Source organism: Hypanus sabinus, chromosome 22 (assembly GCF_030144855.1).
Source record: "Hypanus sabinus isolate sHypSab1 chromosome 22, sHypSab1.hap1, whole genome shotgun sequence".
NCBI classification, from domain to species: Eukaryota; Metazoa; Chordata; class Chondrichthyes; order Myliobatiformes; family Dasyatidae; genus Hypanus; species Hypanus sabinus.
Window position 1 is genome coordinate 35,360,378 of NC_082727.1, and position 17,883 is coordinate 35,378,260.

Here is a 17,883-nt window from a genome sequence, read left to right on the forward strand (position 1 = left end):
GTGTTTAGACAACTTTGTTAGCTGGAAGTATCTTCTTGGTAGGGAGGGGGTCCCATCACTCAAACAATGGGTCTTGGCCAATAACTTGCCATGGAAGTGAACTAGCTTTTGAAGATTTGGCAGTTACAATATAAACTCTCTTTAGTCAGAATACCCATGACCATCACAGCACAAAATGTTGGAGGAACCCAGCAAGCCAGTAGCATCTAAGGAAATGAATAAACAGTTGGTGTTTTCAGTTGAGATCCTTCATCAGGATTGGAAAAGAACGGGGTTCTGGCTTTTAACCCCTTCTTTTCCAGTCTTGATAAAGAGTATCTGCCTGAAATGTCAACTGTTTATTCAGTTCCATAGATGCTGACTCAGCTGCTAAGATCCTCCAGCATTTTGTGTGTGTTGCTCTGGATTTCCAGTATCTTCAGAATCTCTTCAAGTCAAGTCAAGTCAAGTCACTTTTATTGTCATTTTGACCATAACTGCTATGTACAGTGCATAGTTAAAATGAGACGTTTTTCAGGATCATGATGTTACGTGACACAGTACAAAAACTAGACTGAACTATGTAAAAAAAACAAAAAAAAAACAACTACACAAGACTACAGACCTACACAGGACTGCATAAAGTGCACAAAACAATAAATAATAAACAGGACAATAGGACAGTAAGGTGTCTTGTGTTTAAATTAAAGGTAGTATGCTTGTCATATGTCATAGTAGATCATGGCCATGTCTTTCCAGCACTTTCTGAATTTATTTCACAATGTAGGCATTCATAGAGCCAGACAGCACAGAAATATACACATAAGCCCATTGAATCCATGTTGACAGTCAAATGCCCATCTATAATAATCCTATTTTCTCTGTTTTCCCATCAACTCCTCCCAGATTTCATCACTCATCTACACAACAGGGTCAATTTACTGTGGCTAATTTGCCTAACAACCCATACATCTTTGGGATGTGGGAGAACCCCCAAAAGGAAAGCCAGCAAGAGAATGTGGAAACTTCACGTGGAAAGCCCCAGAGGTGAGGAACAGAGTTGGGTTGAAGGAGATGTGAAGCAACAACTCCACCAGAGCCTCTCTGTAAATGTTATTATGATCAATTATATAGTCATCACACACTGCCTCAATTCACCAATGAAGAAATTCAATTCATACAAAGGCATATAAAACTATTCACTGGTGCAAATTAAAAGAAAAAAGACAAACTAATTATTGCAATGCACCCATAAACACACCTCTAAGCCAGCACAGAGTGAAGAGTCTGTCTCAGGACTGTGTGAACATCCACTGGCCCTCAGCTGCCACCCTGCTCACCTCCATCCCTGATATTCTATCGTGCGCAAAGTCCAGGGCACCACAGAGCATAGAATACACCCTTGTATGATTAGACTGTCCATAAAACACTTGCCTTAGCAAAGCGCCACCATTATGGATAGCAGGGATTGTGAGAAGACTGTGCGGGCAGGGTAGTTTTAGTTCAGGAAATGATTGTTGGGGGAAGGGGTGACTGGTATCAGCAGGCAGGAAGGAGGGAGGAGTTAATATCGTAAACACAAGAGATTCTGCAGATGCTGGAAATTCTGAGTAATACACACAAAATGCTTGAAGATCTCAGCAGGTCAGGCAGCATTTATAGAAAGGAATAAATAGTTGACGTTTTGGGCTGAAACCCTTCATCTGGACTGGAAAGGAGTGGGACAGAAGCCAGAATAAGAAGGTGGGGAGAGAGGAAGGAGTACAAGCTGGAAGGTGATTGATGCACCATCAATAACTCTTGGAGATGGGAGGCGAACGATAGGCTTTTATTAGCTGCAAGAGACCACGATTATTAGCAAGAGACCACCACACAACACCCTTGAGAGTGAGGGAGGAGCAGTGCCTCCAATCGTCTTTATCCAGGGGTCTGTGGGAGGAGCCACAGGAGCAGTCAGCAGAGGGGCTTGTCCAGACAGGTATATGTAGTTCATCACAGTGATAGATGAAGCCAGGTCAGGGTTAATATCAGCAAGAGAGGTGATTGGGGTATTTAGTGCAGTGGGAGTATTCAGGGGGAGATGGTTGTGGGGCAGTTAAAGACAGGGAAAGTGGTAGGAGCATGACTGCTGACATTGGCAGGAAGGGTTAGTGAGCAAGACTCTTGGACAGAAGGGAGCACAATCATTATCTAGCAGCAAATACTGACCATCATCCCACCCCCAGAAGACCTTCATTGTTTGAAATCCTTATCATTTCATGAAAATGGAGTCAAAGTGATAATTGTGTGTCATTCAACCTCACTGCATCCACACAAGGAGCTTCGTCTGCAGTGAGAATCCAGAATAAACTTCCATAAATGCACCATAAATGGACAATGGTCTGTGTAATGTGCACTGTTGCATCATGAGATATTATTTTGCACTACAAAGTGATTTTGTTACAGATAGGAGTACTTTAGCTTAGAAATTCCATTCCCATGTTTTTCTCAAACTAAAATAGTATTGCATGGCATGCCAATATTACTTTTTTAAAAAGCCATAAGCACCATGATCTTGCAATGCCAATTTCCCAAAGCAGTAATGTTGGGATTCCCTGTGTAATGCTTTGCTGAATCAGTTCCAGTATTCCATTAATCTATGGAAAATCAGAGATTTACATAATACTATGTACTTGGACTGCTGCTTTTTCAAGAATAGCTGCTTAAGTATTGTCAAGAAGAATTAAGGCTTCTATGGAAATATACAGCAGGATTAATTGCACATTGGAAACTTGCACATTGCAACTTGCATTGACAACAGTGCAACGGTTTTGCTGTAAGTATAACATATAAAGAAGCTCAGGGAAGAATTAACTTGCCTTTTGTGTGCAGAATGAATCACACAGACTGAACTGAAAGAATTCCTGTTCAGGGATTGACTGAGATATGCAAACACATTCAAATAATTCACAATGCACTAGCTGGTAAAGGTCATCTGCTGAGAAGGAGTTCAAAGTAACTGGAAATATGACTGTTCAGTGATATGGACTAAAAGGTGCACTTCTTCCAGTTATAAGATCACTAAATATTTGAACTGGTTTTTGGATGCTTTGCTGAAGTTATTTTCTAGGTCTACCTGCTTTGCAGTCGGTCTATTGCCCTTTTCCTCTATATGACCAACATAGGCCTCCTTTTCAAAGTCAAGTCAAAGTCAAAGTAAATCTAAGTACATATACATTAATATATACTACCTTGAGATTAATTTTCTTGCAGACATTTATAGGAAAAATAAAGAAATACGTTAGAATTTATGGATAACTATACTTATTCAAGGACTGAGAAACAATCAATTTGCAGGAGTTGTAAAACAAAACTTTCACTGTTCTTTTTTTCCTTCTTATGGTTTGGTGATCATTTCAACCTGCAACATGGGCAATATAAGGCTGGGATGAGATTTAATACTTTTAAAACCATCTAACCCGCTTAGTACTAGAGTTAATGGAGTGGACAGAGTGTTTGCAGACAATCCTGAGAAGAGAGCTGATTACTTAAACATTATACTGAGCTCCAAATTTACAAGTTTAGCCTAGGCCAGTTAAGTTCCCTAGGCCCCTGAAGCACCACTTGTGGGCCAAGAGGAATACAGGTTCTTTTCCCATTCTACCTCCTTTCCACATCATCCTAAAAGACCTCACAACCTATCCCCCCTCCTGCTTCTAAAGAGACCCTATTCCAAGCAGACTCACGATCTCAGAAACACACAAGATTCTGCAGATGCTAGAAATCTTGAGCAACCCACGCGCAGAATGCTGAAGGAACTCAGCAGGTCAATGGAGGGAAATAAACCCTCAACACTACTGGCCTCACCGGGTGTTAGACCACGTCCTGCCACAGAGCTCCACACATCCTATTTCGACAAAAGCAGGAGCTAAGCTGCTGCCTAATGCAAAGTGCTCTCCACTCAACATGAAGCCACTTCTGTCACTCAGATGAAGTCAGGGGACAGACATTACTAATTCAAAATTCCACAGTCTGTGGTCAAATCTCCATAACCTGTAGGGTCAGTTCCCTAAGCAGAACACTTCCCTTTCTCTCCAGTGAATGTCCCTATCCCCTGACCAAACCAGCTCGACTGTTTACTCTTTTCCATAGATGCTGCCTGACCTGCTGAGTTCTTCCAGCATTTTGTGTGTATAAAGGGTAGGCTAGTGTTGCCAAATAATAGCTTTATATTGCATTCCTCTTGGGCTTGGAAGGCAGATTTCTCCCTCTCCCTTATGCTCCTGCCATGATAGTGAGGTTCCAACGTTAACATGCCTCAAACTCCCAAATTTCTTCAGTCAACATCTGTATCTTTCAATGAAAGTCAATCTACTATTGAATTGTTTTTCACAGAATGACAAATGATAAGTGATCAAACGGATGCAAACATCGGCTGATTCCCATGGATCAACCTTAGACCATAAGACATAGGAGCAGAATTGGGCCATTGGGACCATCAAGTCTGCTTTGCCATTCCACCAAGGCTGATTTATTATCCCTCTCCACCCCATTCTTCTGTCTTCTCCCTGTAACCTTTGATGCCCTGACTAATCAAGAATCTTTCAATTTTTAAATCCCTTTCTAGCAGTAAAATGATCACAACGGGGCTCTGTTTTTCGTGCAGATCTCTGATCAGTATTTAACCCACCGCTCTTGTTAAACGTGCTTCATAACTCAGCAACCCATTTGTTTTATTGGTGGTTTCCTCTAGTTATCAGAGATGTTTGCTATTGAGTCTACATTTCCCCTGGATCTCTCTTAACATCACCTTTTGTGATGGCAACACCATTCTTGGAGTGCACATCCCCTAATTAACTACCTTTCTAATAGCAACACACCTATCTTTATGAGGTCTATGTTTCTTTCTGCTCAGTAATCTAACAGGGTCAAGGATTAGTACAGTAACCTACCCACAGGTTATCCTCTAGACTTTTACACTCAAAATACTAACACTGTCACAAGATAATTTGTTATCTGCTAGCTAACTGACTCATAAACTCCAGATGTGTTGTTGCTGGAGTTTCCCTGAACGTCCTTTTAAGCTCTGAGACTTTCAGCAAATTCAAAGATAAAATCAACACTTGTAAAAATAACAAAATATTCCTTATCCGTGCTCATAAATTGCAACTAATTTATTAAGTGTGACATCACCACTTGAATATTTTCATTGTAGAACTTCTGCTTTGGCGAACAGCTATTGTCAAGCATTTGGCAAAACAGCTATCATAAAATTGATCCATGCTCCATTACCTGAGTCACTAAGATAATATTTGACAATAGAAGAGATCCCTTGTGGGGCCACATAGTTACGGATTCCTTCTTCTTTTATTGTCATTCCTTCCACACGACTGAGCAGGGGTTTTAAAATGCCGTGTGACAGCAACTCTTCATAAAAACTGAAAGAAAAAGCATTCAGATGTCTTTTTGCAATTTTTCCACTTTATCGAAATGAGATATTCACCAATACTGAATTGAAATAGAACTGGAGCTTATCCGAAAGTAATTTGCAAATCTCATCAATCCACTAATGCAGGGTGACTTGCACAAATTCATACTCCAGCCACGTTGCTTCTTGAATCTTTAGCCATGTTATATCTAATCTTAATTTTTCTAAGTCTCCCTACCCTTCCCGTCCACGTACTTATCCAAACTTCTCTTAAATGTTGTAATTGAACCTGCATCCTTTACTTCCATTGGCAACTCATTCCACCCTGTGAGTGAAGAAACTCCCCCTCAGGTTCTACTCAAATATTTCACCTTTCAACTTCAAGACAAACTCCACCACGTTGTCCACATTCTGTTCCCCTTGCCTACCTCCCTATGCTGATCCACATTGATTACTTGTACTGGAATTTAATAAGTTCAAATCCTGATAAAAACACAAAATGCCAGGAGAACTCAGCAGGCCAGACAGCATCTATGGGAGGAGGTAGTGACAACGTTTCGGGCCGAAACCCTTCATCAAACAAATCCTGATATTTGTTTTCAAACAACTTGCGCTACAACATAGAGCTAAAGAACACTACAGCAGAGTAACAGGTCCTTTGGCCCATTGAGAACTGTTATTCTGCCTAGTCCCATCGCTCACACCTTGGACCAGAGCCCTCCCTACCCTTCCCATCCACGTACTTATCCAAACTTCTCTTAAATGTTGTAATTGAACCTGCATCCTTTACTTCCATTGGCGACTCATTCCACCCTGTCAGTGAAGAAACTCCCCCTCAGGTTCTACTCAAATATTTCACCTTTCACCCTTAACCCTATGACCTCTAGTTCTACTTTCACCCAACCCCAGTGGAAAAAGCCTGTCTATATCCCTCATAATTTTGTACACATCTATCAAATCTCGCCTTATTCTCCTACATTCCAGAAAATGAAGTCCTAACCTTTCCTAGAACTCTGGTCCTCAAGTCCCAGCAATATCCTTGTCAGTTTTCTCTTTCCTCTTTCACTCTTACTGATATCTTCTCTGTAAGTAGTTGACCAAAAATGCACACAATACTCTAAATTTGGCCTCACCAATAACATCCCATCGCCTGTATTCATCAATTCAGAAAGGACAATGTGCAAAAAGCTCTCTTTATGACTCTATCGACCTGTGATGCTACCAGATCATTTTATTCTACTGCACTCTCAGCGCACTACCATTCACTGTGTGAGTCCTACCCCGGTTTGTCCTCAAAAGTGCAACACCACACTGCATTAAATTCCATCCGCCATTTTTCCAGCATGTGCAGATAGCCTTCCTCACTGTCCACTACACCTGCAACCTTGATGTCAATCTGGAGGTCAGAGGCTTGGAAGCGGCCTGTCATGGAGTTGGAGACCTGTCCGGGCGTGTGAGTGGATGGGTGGGTGGGTTGGTGAGTGAGAGGGAGGATGAGAAAGGAGCGCGTTTTGCTGTTGTTTTGTTGTTTGTCTGTGTCGCTTGTGTTGTTCACTCATTGTTTTAACGTTAAGATAATGATGCCTTATAACAGTTCTGTTGCTTTATCAAGATTGCTGCAATGGTACTGATTAATCATATAAAGCAAGTACCTTTGATGCTTTTCTGCGTAGTACGGGGTCACTGTAATGTACTGTGCTCCTAGGTCAGCTGTACAGTTTGGATTGTGGGGACTCCTGCTGGTGCACATTCTTCCCCCTTAAAACAAAAAAAAAGTTTAGTTTTAACATTGCCATTCCTCATCACATAGCGCAAAGTTACACTCTCATCACACTCTCACCAGAAGCTAGAGGGAATACACTCAGTGGCCGATTTATTAGGTAAGTCCTGTACCTAATAAAGTGGCCACTGAGTACCTGTTCATGGTCTTCGGATGAACCCATCCACTTCAAGGTTCGATGCGCTGCGCATTCAGAGATGCTCTTCTGCACACCACGGTTGTAACTCTTTGTTATTTGAGTCACTGCTGCCTTTCTGTCAGCGTGAACTAGTCCTGCCATTCTCCCCTGATCTCTCTCATTAACTGCCTTTTCACTCACAGAGCTGCTGCTCACTGAGTTTTTTTTCTTATTTTTCACACCATTCTCTATAAACTTCAGAGACTGATGTGCGAGAAAATCCCAGGTGACCAGCAGTTTCTGAGATACTTAAACCACCTCATCTGGCATCAACAAACATTCCGTGGTCAAAGTCATTTAGATCACATTTCTTCCTCGTTTTGATGTTTGTTCTGAGCATTAACTGTATCTGTTCACACATCTGCATGCTTTTATGCATTGAGTTGCTGCCACGTGATTGGATGATTAGATATTTGCGCAGGTCTACCTAATAAAGTGGCCACAATGTATATTGAGTACATTGTTGATATCATTAGATCAATCCTGGATAGATTGATAACTTTAACATTCCTGTTCTGCTCTTTCATATTAACCTCAAATGACAGCCTGCACAATGGCAGGAAATACTTTAACTAATTTGAACAGATTCACAATGAGAAAAAGGATACATTTTGGTGCCATGGCCAGGAATTGAGATGTTAAAAGTTGGTGAGGACTAATTTGGAGTATTGCGTGCAGGTTCTGGTCGCCTACCTACAGGAAAGATAAATCAATGAGTTTTAAAGAGTGCAGAGAAAATTTACAAGGATGTGGACTTGAAGACCTGAGCTATAGGGAAAGGTTGAATAGTTTAGGACTTTATTCCCCAGAGTGTGGGAGAACAAAAGGAAATTTGTTAGATGTATATAAAATTATTAAAGCTATAGATAGGCACATACTAAATGGGCTGAAGGGCCTGTTCTGTGCTGTAGTGCTCGATGACTCTATGAATCTGAATGATGTTTAAATATTAGATTTCATGACATGCCTAGGAGAGTACAGACTGGAGGCAGCTTTGGATACCACAGAATTTCACACCATATTCCTTACGTGGATGGTACATCAACCAGAGATGGCGGGCCCTTACATGATCCCACAGGAGCTTTTTTCCCATTTTGGTATTCCTGCTCCACACCATTTCTTCAGCTGATCCTGCACCCTACTGCAGTGAGACTGAGAGTATCAGAAGAAGGTAAAATCCTCAGATCCTCACTGTCAATTAAATCTAAGTTGAGATAAACAGATGCTTCTGTAACACTGCTGCGAGACACAAAGGAATGAGTGGAAAAGGTTAAGATCTGAGAACCAAAATAACCAGAGAAAAGGACCAGTAAGCCAATTATAAATCCAATCCACTATCTCTCACTGGATGCCATGTAATTTAATCTTCCAGACTAGCCTGTGATGAGGGACCCTGTCAAAGGTCTTTCCGAAGTCTGTATATACAACATCAATGGACCTATTCTCATCTAACCCTCTTGGTTACCTCCTCAAAGAACTCCAGAAGATTTGTTAGACACAACGTCCAATCTGCAAAGTCATGCAGACTGTCCTGAATCAGACCAAATGCTCTCTCTCCAAATGCTGCTAGATCCTGTCTCTCAGAATTCCTTCCAGCAATTTACCCACCAGCTACAGCATGTCAGACTCACTGGCCTGTCATTTCCTAATTTTACTCCCCTTTTATACAACATTAGCCACAATCCAGTCCTTTGGAATCTTGCTTGTGGCCAGAGTCTCTGCAAAGGCCTCCGCAATTTCCTGTCTCGCTTCCCACAGGTCTGAGAATGCACCAGGACAGGCCCAGGGGATTCATCTACCTTAATACACTTTAGGGCCTCCAGAACTTCTTCCCTGCTAATTCAAATGTGGTCCAAGCCAAACCCACTCATTTCCCAGACTTCCTTAACTGAATGGAAATATTCATTGCATTGTCACCCATTTCATTTGGCCACACACACACACACACACACACACACACACACAAACACACACACACACACACACACACACACACACACACACACACACACACACACACACACACACACACACACACACACACACACACACACACACACACACACACACTAATCTTTAAGGGGATTTATTTTCTCCATAGCCACCATTCTGCTTTTACCTGTAGAACCCTTTGTGATCTTGTTTGCCGGATCCTTCTCATATCCTCCTCTTGCTGTCCTAACTTCTCTCCTAAGTACTCTCTTAAACGCATCATCAAGCGGTTCACTAGATTCCAATTGCTTATCCCCTTACTTTTTCTTAACCAGAGCCTCCATATCTTTAGTCATCCAGGATTCCCTTCACCTTCCAGACTTGCCTTTCACCATGAGGAACATGCACTACCTAAAATCTGGATCTCACACCCCTTGGCAGATACCCCTTTCCCTGGAAACAATCTGCAAAATTCCACCTAATGTCTCCAAAATTTACTCTGTCCCAGTTCAGGACTTTAACCTGTGAACCAGCTGTAGCCTGCTCCATAACTATTTTAATTCTAATAGAATTATGGTTACTGGGCCCAAAGTGCTCACTGGCAGACACTTCCACACTTGCCCTACCTCACGCTTCAGAAGGATGTGCAGTGTTGCCCCTCTCTAGTAGGAGTATATTAACCAAGGAAGCTTTCCTGAACACGTTTCACAAAGCCCACTCAGTCCGAGCTTTTGTCATTATTATAGTTTAGTCAATATTATGCAAGTTAAAATCTCCCCATAATACTGATATGTTTACAACTAGCTGTAATCTCTTTATATATCTGCTCCCTCTACTCCCACTGTCTATTGGGGAGTCGATAACACAGTCCTATCACAGTAACCGTCCCCTTTCTAAACTCTATCCATATGGCCTCACTGGGTGATCCTTCAAGAATATCATAACACTGTTGTCGTGTTCTCTTTCATTGAGAAGGCAACTCCTTGTGTTATCCATACCTCTGTCATGCCTGTAGCACCAGTATCCAGAAAAACTGAGCTGTTTGTCCTGTCCTTCCCTCAACCATGTTTCTACTATGGCAAAGATATCCCAGTCTCCAGAGCTAAACCATCACACACCTTGCCTGTCTAGCTCTTACATTGAATTAAATGCAACTTAAACCAATATTTTTTCCTCTCCTTTTACCGTGTCCTGTCTATTCTGACAACTAAATTCACTCTCATTGGCTACAATATTTTCCCCTGAATTCTTACCAGCATCAGCATGTCAACCCCTGGCAATCTAGTTTAAACCCTCCCAACAGGACCAGCAAATCTGCCAGCCAGGATATTCGTCTTCCTCCAGTTCAGACACAACCAATTTCACTTGTACAGGCTATCCTTACCCCAGAAGAGATCCCAATGGTCCAAGAAAATTAAGTCCTACCTCCTGCACCAGCTCCTCAGCCAAACACTCATTTTAGCTATCTTTCTAATTCTACCCTCACTAGCACCTGGTACTACAACTAATGCAGAAATTACTACATCATTATTACCTCCTTCCAAGATGGCACTGGTGAACCACAGTGACGTGTTGCAGGCTGCTTACAAAACTTCTAAATATACTTCATCTGAACTACCCTCACGGCAATCTGCAACCTGTAATTTCCCTTTAAGTAATGTACTTCTGAGCCATCTCAATTTCACGATCTTTTGAAGAGCTTGGCGGACTTAACTCTCAAGTAGGCAGGTATGGCACCTTTAAGTGGATGAAGGTATATTACCATGGCCGTTAGAGGAGCAGGTGATGACTCCAAGCCAGGCTGAGACACCAGGGAATGTAACTTCCTCTACCCAGCATCGTTAGCAAATCTATAGTCACTGGAGAAGAAGTTTGAGGACCCATGGGCGATATCGTTGTATTGAGGGAAATTGAAGAATTCCTGTATTCTGCGTTTCAGGGAGACATGGCTCATTCCGGACACATCGATACCTGAGGGCTCTCGATACACCGAATGGACCAGACTCCTGATTCGATGAAGGCAAAAGGTGTTGGATTGTGTTCCATGATAAATTCTTGGTGGTGTTCAGATGCAGTGGTGTCATTGCACTCTTCTTCCCCCTGACCTGGAACACCTGACGATTAAGTACCAACCATTCTACTTATCTAGAGAGTTCTCCTCTGTGATCTTAGCCACAGTTTACATACCACCAGTGGGAGATGTTGAGTAAGCATTAAGTGCTGCGATTGAGAATGTTCTCTTTTCCCCAGAAATCAGGGCTGCCCCTCTCTCCACTCACACCCCCCCCCCCATTGCTATCGATGCAGCCTCATCTGCATCTCTTCCATTTCTCATATGTGTGCTCTCCCAAGACATAATAGTGAAAGATACCCATCTTCATGTACCACCCCATATCCAACATATCATTCTCCACAACTTCTGCCAACCCCAGTGGAATCCCACCACCAGGCATATCTTCCCCTCCCTTCCACTCTCTGTGTTCCCCACAGATCACTCTCTCCATGTTTTCTTTGTCCACTAAATCCTCCCTAACAACTCCCCTCTATGTACTTATCCCTGCAACCATTTCAAATATTGCACCTGCCCTTATATCTCCTCCCTGACAACCATTCTGGACCCTAAATAGTCCTTCCAGGTGAGGTAGCACTTCGCATGTGAATCCATCAGTATAATTTATTGTATCTGGTGCTCCCAGTGTGGCCTCCTCTCCATCAGCGAGACCTTCACTGCAGCTGCTGTAACAGCCAGGATCTCATGGTGGCCTCCATTTTAATTCCATTTACCACTCCCACACTGACATGTCTGTCCACAGCCTCCTTTACTGCCAAGTTGAGGCTAGATGCAGATTAAAGGATCAACAACTCATATTCCGTCTTGAAAGTCTTCAACTGATGGCATCAACATGTTTCGCTAATTTCTATCTACCACCCCCCTTTATCTCCACCAGCACTGCCCCTTGTTTTCGCTTATCCCTGATTCCATTACCCCTTCTCTTCCCCCACACCACCCCCCCCATCACCAACACCTTCCTCCCTCTGGTTCCCCATCTCCTTCTGTCCATTCCATGGTCTACTCACCACTCCTATCAGATTGCATCTTTTTCATCCTTTTGCCTCTTCCACCTATCACCTCCCATTGTTTCCCCCTCATACCCAGATTCACCTACCACCTGGCAGCTTGTGCTCCCCCACCACTCCTCATCCTTTCATTCCAGCTTTTGCCCCCTTTCTTTCTGTCTCATCCTGATGAAGGGTCTCGTCCCAAAAAGCCAACTGTTTATTTCCCTCCATAGATGCTGCCTGACCTGCTGAGTTTGTCCAGCGATTTTCTTTGTGTGTTGCCCCTTTTCATGTGATAGTTTGGGGGTGCAGGGTCCTTGCTGTATGCGAATTGACTGCAAGCTATTTCTTTCTGCACTTGATGATAATAGAAAATTCACAATAAAGTGACTTCAAAGCATCATGCATCAGAGACCTCCTACTTGCATTTGCTCTTTGAAACTTCACACGAGCGTTCTTTCCTTTTCTTCACAAAATGAAAACACGGAATTTGGGGAGGCCAGTCGAAGATAGGCTGACTCCGTTCCAATATTTATTTCTATGGATTAATTTCCCATTTACCCTCGGCCTTGCTGCTGCCCGGTGCGCACACGCCCCCTAGCGCCCAGGTTGCGCAGCTGCAGCCCCGGGTCTGTCCCGCCCCCGGCATCCATCAATTGGGCGAGAGTCACGTAGTTATAGCTACCACCCACTCGACTGTTCTGTCCTGTTAAAGGAAGTTAGCCCCGAATGTCCATTGTTTATTTCCCTCCGTGGGTACTTGCCCAGACCTGCTGGGTTCTTCCAGCATTTTGTGTTCAGTTTCGTACTGACCTGCTCCTTTCGCCTTCTCCCAGACCACAACTTGCAGCCTGGTCATCGTTTCTCTCCGCAGGAGGGCCGCGCACAGGCTGCCCGTTAGACCTGCCCCGATGATGAGGACGCGAGCCATGACCGCGGCTTTCCAGCCTGCGAACCGGCTCGGCGCGGTGGGAGCGGTACCTCCCGGCCGGGAGCGCACGGCGACTGCCCGAGCAAAGCTTTACCCGGGATTGCAGCGGGACGTCTTACTCACCGGACACCCGTGTGCTTCGGTTTGCACATCTCCGAACTCCTAGAAAAACTCTAGAAAAACCTCTTCCAGAAGAAGCCAGCTCCCAGGAATCGTTCCTACTCTTACCTGCATCTACCACGGGCAATGCCTTCCAGGCACTTAACCAAAAGACCTCGGATATCTTCCTTACTCTTTACACCACTCACTGCAAAAGGATTATCTTCTACTATTAGCATTGCTGCTCTGCTGAAAAAGGTGCTGGCTCTCCACTAAGTTACAATCTTATACACTTCTATCAAGTAACCTCTCATCCTCATTTGCTCCCGAGTTTGCATCACCTTTCCTCATTAGGCACGCTCTCTAATCCAGGCATTATCCTGGTATAAATCTCGTCTGCACATCCTTCTAAAGCTTCCACCCTTCCTATAATGAGGTAACCAGAACGGAACACAAGTGTGGTCTCACCAGAGTTTCATAGAGCTGCAACATTACCTTATGGCCTTCGAACACAAACCACTAACTAATAAAGGCCAATGCACCTCCTTAACCACCCTATCAACTTTGAGGGATTATGAACTTGGACCCTAATATCTCTCTATTCTTCCACATTGCTAAGAATCCTGCCATTAACCTTTGTCCTCTGTTCAATCTTGTATCAATTCACACTTTTCAGGATTGAATCCCATCGGCCAAATTTCAGCCCAACTCTGCATCCCTGTCTATATGCTATTGGAACCTACACTATCCACAACACCACCAACCTTTGTCTTCTACAGACTTACTAGCCCACCGTTACACTAGCTCATCCAAGTCATTTGTAAAATTCACTAAGAGCAGTGGTCCCAGAACAGATCACTGCAGACACAGACCCTCAGGCAGAATACATTGCATCTCATACCACCTTCTGCCTTCTGTAAGCAAGCCAATTCCCTAGTCTAAAACTCAGACAAATTTCCCTGGATTCCATGCCTCCTAATCCTCTGTATGAGCTTTCTGTGGGGAGCCTTGTCCAATGCCTTACTAAATCCACGTGTACCACATTCACCATCAACTGATTTTGTCTCTTCCTGGAAGAAGTCAGTCAGGCTCTTGAAGCATGACCTGCCCCTCACAAAGACATCACCTATCCCTAGGCAGACGATGCTTCTCCAAATGTGCATAAACCCTGACTCTAAGAGCACTGCCCGGTAGTTAGCCTACCACTGATGTCAGATTCGCTGGTCTATAATTCCCAGAATTATTCCTATTACCTTTCCCAGACAATGCAATAACATTTGCCATCCTCCAGTCTTCTGGTACTACTCCTGTGGCTAGTGAGAACACAGAGATCATTCCCCAATTGTGCAGCAGTTTTGTCCTTGCCTCCTGTGGTAACCTGAGCTATATCCCATCTGGCCCCAGGGACTGGAAATTGAAGAGAAACTGGATTGGGAAGGCATATAGATGAAAGAAAATTCTTCCCTAGTGGGAGGGAAAGGTTAGTTTCATTGCGGGGTAGGTTGAAAGATTGGCATAATATCGTAAGCCCAAGGGTACTATCCTATGTTCTATGTGGAGCAGTGGACAGAAATTTCAAGAGAGGATAGGAGGCCCATTGGGAGGATCAGCACTGTCCGGTCTGCTGGTGATAGTGCGTGGCAGAAAGCTTCGGACTCAGGGAGGCTAAGGTAGGGGTTAGAGATGGATGGTGTTAGGACAGATTGCTCTGCTGTTAAAATGCACGAGATCTCGAGAGCAAATGGTACTAAGAGATCACAAGCAAGAGGAAATCTGCAGATGCGGGAAATCCAAGCAACACACAATGCTGGAGGAACTCAGCATCTCTGGAAAAAGAAGTTTCGGGCCGAGACTCAGTGTGACCATTCCTTAATGCAGATACTGTGATTATCTTTCCAATCTTCGGAAAGAAATCATTCTGGAAGTAGACTTCCAAATAATTCCACACTTAGTTCCCAAAGCTTTATTTAAAAAAAAGGCTTATTTTACTTTAGTTCAATGTTAGTTTTTTTACGCAGAGGGTTGTGAGTGCCTGGAAAGACTTGCCAAGGATGGTGGTGGAGGCTAAAACATTAGGGGTATTTAAGAGCCTCTTGGACAGGCACATGGATGAAAGAAAAATGGAAGGTTATGGGGTAGTGTGGGTTTAGCACTTTTTTTTAAGGATTATATGGGTCGGTACACTGTGCTGTAGTGTTCAATGGTTCTATGGTTACTTTTCAGTATTTCATTTTTACACTGTGGTTTAACAGAAAAGGAATAAGGCTGAACATATTCGAAAGCTTTTCCTTAATATGATCCTGGACTTTTTCTGTTAAAATCAGCCTGCATTTCCAACATCAACCCTGAAATCTATGTTTCTAAACTGAAAAGGTGCAGTGCGCACTGAATTTTAAAATCTCATTTTCATTTTGAAATTCAGTAACAAATGATACTTGAGTCATTGCGAAGACCTACTTAGTGGCAAGTGGAGTTACAGAATCAGCAAACAGAGACCTTTGTCCATTTTAGATTTATTCTGTGAATGGTGAAGGGTCTGCAACCTGAACCTTTACTATTTCTCTTTCCAGGGATGCTGCTTAAACTGCTGGGGCTTTCCAGCTTCCGTTTTTTATTCAAGACTTTCAGCACCTGCTGTGATCCTTTTAAACTTGTAGTTATTCTGAAGGAAAGTTTTTGAGTTAAAGCATTATTCATCTACGAGCTTTCAAGCCGACCCTCTTTCCCAGGATCAGCAAACACTAAGTCACTAAAGAAACTTTACAGGTCCACACTTCCACCTAACCAGACAGCATGTCTAGAACTCCACCGGATGTCAAGATTGTTGTACTAAATCTGTCCGAAATTGTTCTAATATTGTGCAATTTCAGAAGGTACAACATCTTTGATTGTTGCATGCTCTATACAACTTATACACACTGCAACAAAAGTGAAATGCGCCACTGAACATTTACCGCATTCCACGGCATTACTAACACAAGTTAAAGTTAAAGGAGCCATTTTAATTCGCATCGCGGGACACGGAGCCGACCTCTAACCCTGTTACGTTCCTGTTAAATAGAGTTGTCCAACTAAGCAGTTACCCAAGTAATCACGAAACGTCAGTCAGCGGGGAAATAACCTACGCGCTTTCTGAATTGCGGGGTGAACTTTTAAAATTGTATTGAGCTGGAAGATATCAGGGAAATCTGCGGGGAAAATCGTACTTGATTATATTTGTTGCGGTAATTTGCAAAAAGTTAGTAAGCACACCGGTTTCTGGAAATGAGGCGTGGAGCCAGATGCAGAAACAGTTTAAGTCATACGGGACGAAACGGGTTAAAATATATAACAATGTCATTTATTTCTTTTACGTAACGTCTTCCCCTCCAGTAGCTCTCTGTTTCAGTGTACACGCCTTCGTACTTTGCGCTTTTGCTCCGTTCAGGGTGTGATCAGTTCGCCGTGCGGGGTCTGATACTCAGACAGGCGGCTGTGGAAGCTGCGGATCCCGGGTCTGGTGGACACCGAGGTGAGAGACTTCGGGATCTGCTATGCACCTTAGCCGGTTCCATTGTTCAGCCGAGAGCCTTAAACACAACCGGAGATGTTTTATATATAGTGATCCAATTAATAGCCCGCGCTTTATAAACGCACAGCGTTGAAATTTCCCCAGAACCGAGGGTCGGGAGCACCAAGGTAAAATGCTAGCTATCGGAAACAGAAACGAATTACTGCAAATACTGAGCAGATCAGGTAGTACTGTATTCGCGACTAGAGAAATAACGTTTTATGATCTGAGAACTGGATTCAGAAATGAATTAAGCTCTAAGAAACGGAGGAAGTGAGTAACCAAATCATTTCATCCATTTAGAATGTTACCTGGGTTTCAGCACCTAAGTTACAGGGAAAGATTGAACAAGTTAGGTCTTTATTCTTTGGAGCATAGAAGGTTGAGGGGGGACTTGATAGAGGTATTTAAAATTATGAGGGAGATAGATAGAGTTGACGTGGATAGGCTTTTTCCATTGAGAGTAGGGGAGATTCAAACAAGAGGACTTGATTTGAGAGTTAGGGGGCAAAAGTTTAAGGGTAACATGAGGGGGAATTTCTTTACTCAGAGAGTGGGAGCTGTGTGGAATGAGCTTCCAGTAGAAGTGGTTGAGGCAGTTTCGGTATTGTCATTTAAAGCAAAATTGGATAGGTATATGGACAGGAAAGGAATGGAGGGTTATGGGCTGAGTGCGGGTCAGTGGGATTAGGTGAGAGTAAGCGTTCGGCACGGACTAGAAGGGCTGAGCTGGCCTGTTTACGTGCTGTTAAATGGTTACATTATTATAATTTCATTTCTAAGTGTTGTATGCATATTGTATGCAACTGAATGAAGTGCAGGAGAAATGTTTAGAACCAGGTACATATAGTACTAAAGTGTTGCATGCTCCCATATGTTGTTGGGAGCAAGAATATTTTAGTATTGATACAGGCCCTAATACCCACGGTATCTCTGCTGAACATGGCGCCAAATTAAACTAATTCAT

The 17,883-nt window shown here is 43.2% G+C and overlaps 1 protein-coding gene across 2 annotated transcripts in view; it reads right to left on the reverse strand.

The window, feature by feature from the left end:
* The window catches only part of rnls (renalase, FAD-dependent amine oxidase), a 159,128-nt gene extending 145,773 nt beyond the window's left edge, over positions 1-13,355 (reverse strand). Inside the window, exons 1-3 of one of the 2 annotated variants that reach the window (XM_059947464.1) lie at positions 13,150-13,355; positions 7,039-7,144; positions 5,251-5,396 (exon numbers count right to left, since the gene is read on the reverse strand). In XM_059947464.1, the coding sequence (XP_059803447.1) occupies positions 5,251-5,396; positions 7,039-7,144; positions 13,150-13,267 (370 nt within the window). In that variant the 5' untranslated portion in view covers positions 13,268-13,355. The remainder of the gene's footprint in view (positions 1-5,250; positions 5,397-7,038; positions 7,145-13,149) is intronic. The other variant, XM_059947463.1, reaches the window with a different exon arrangement.
* Positions 13,356-17,883: the final 4,528 nt, after the last annotated feature.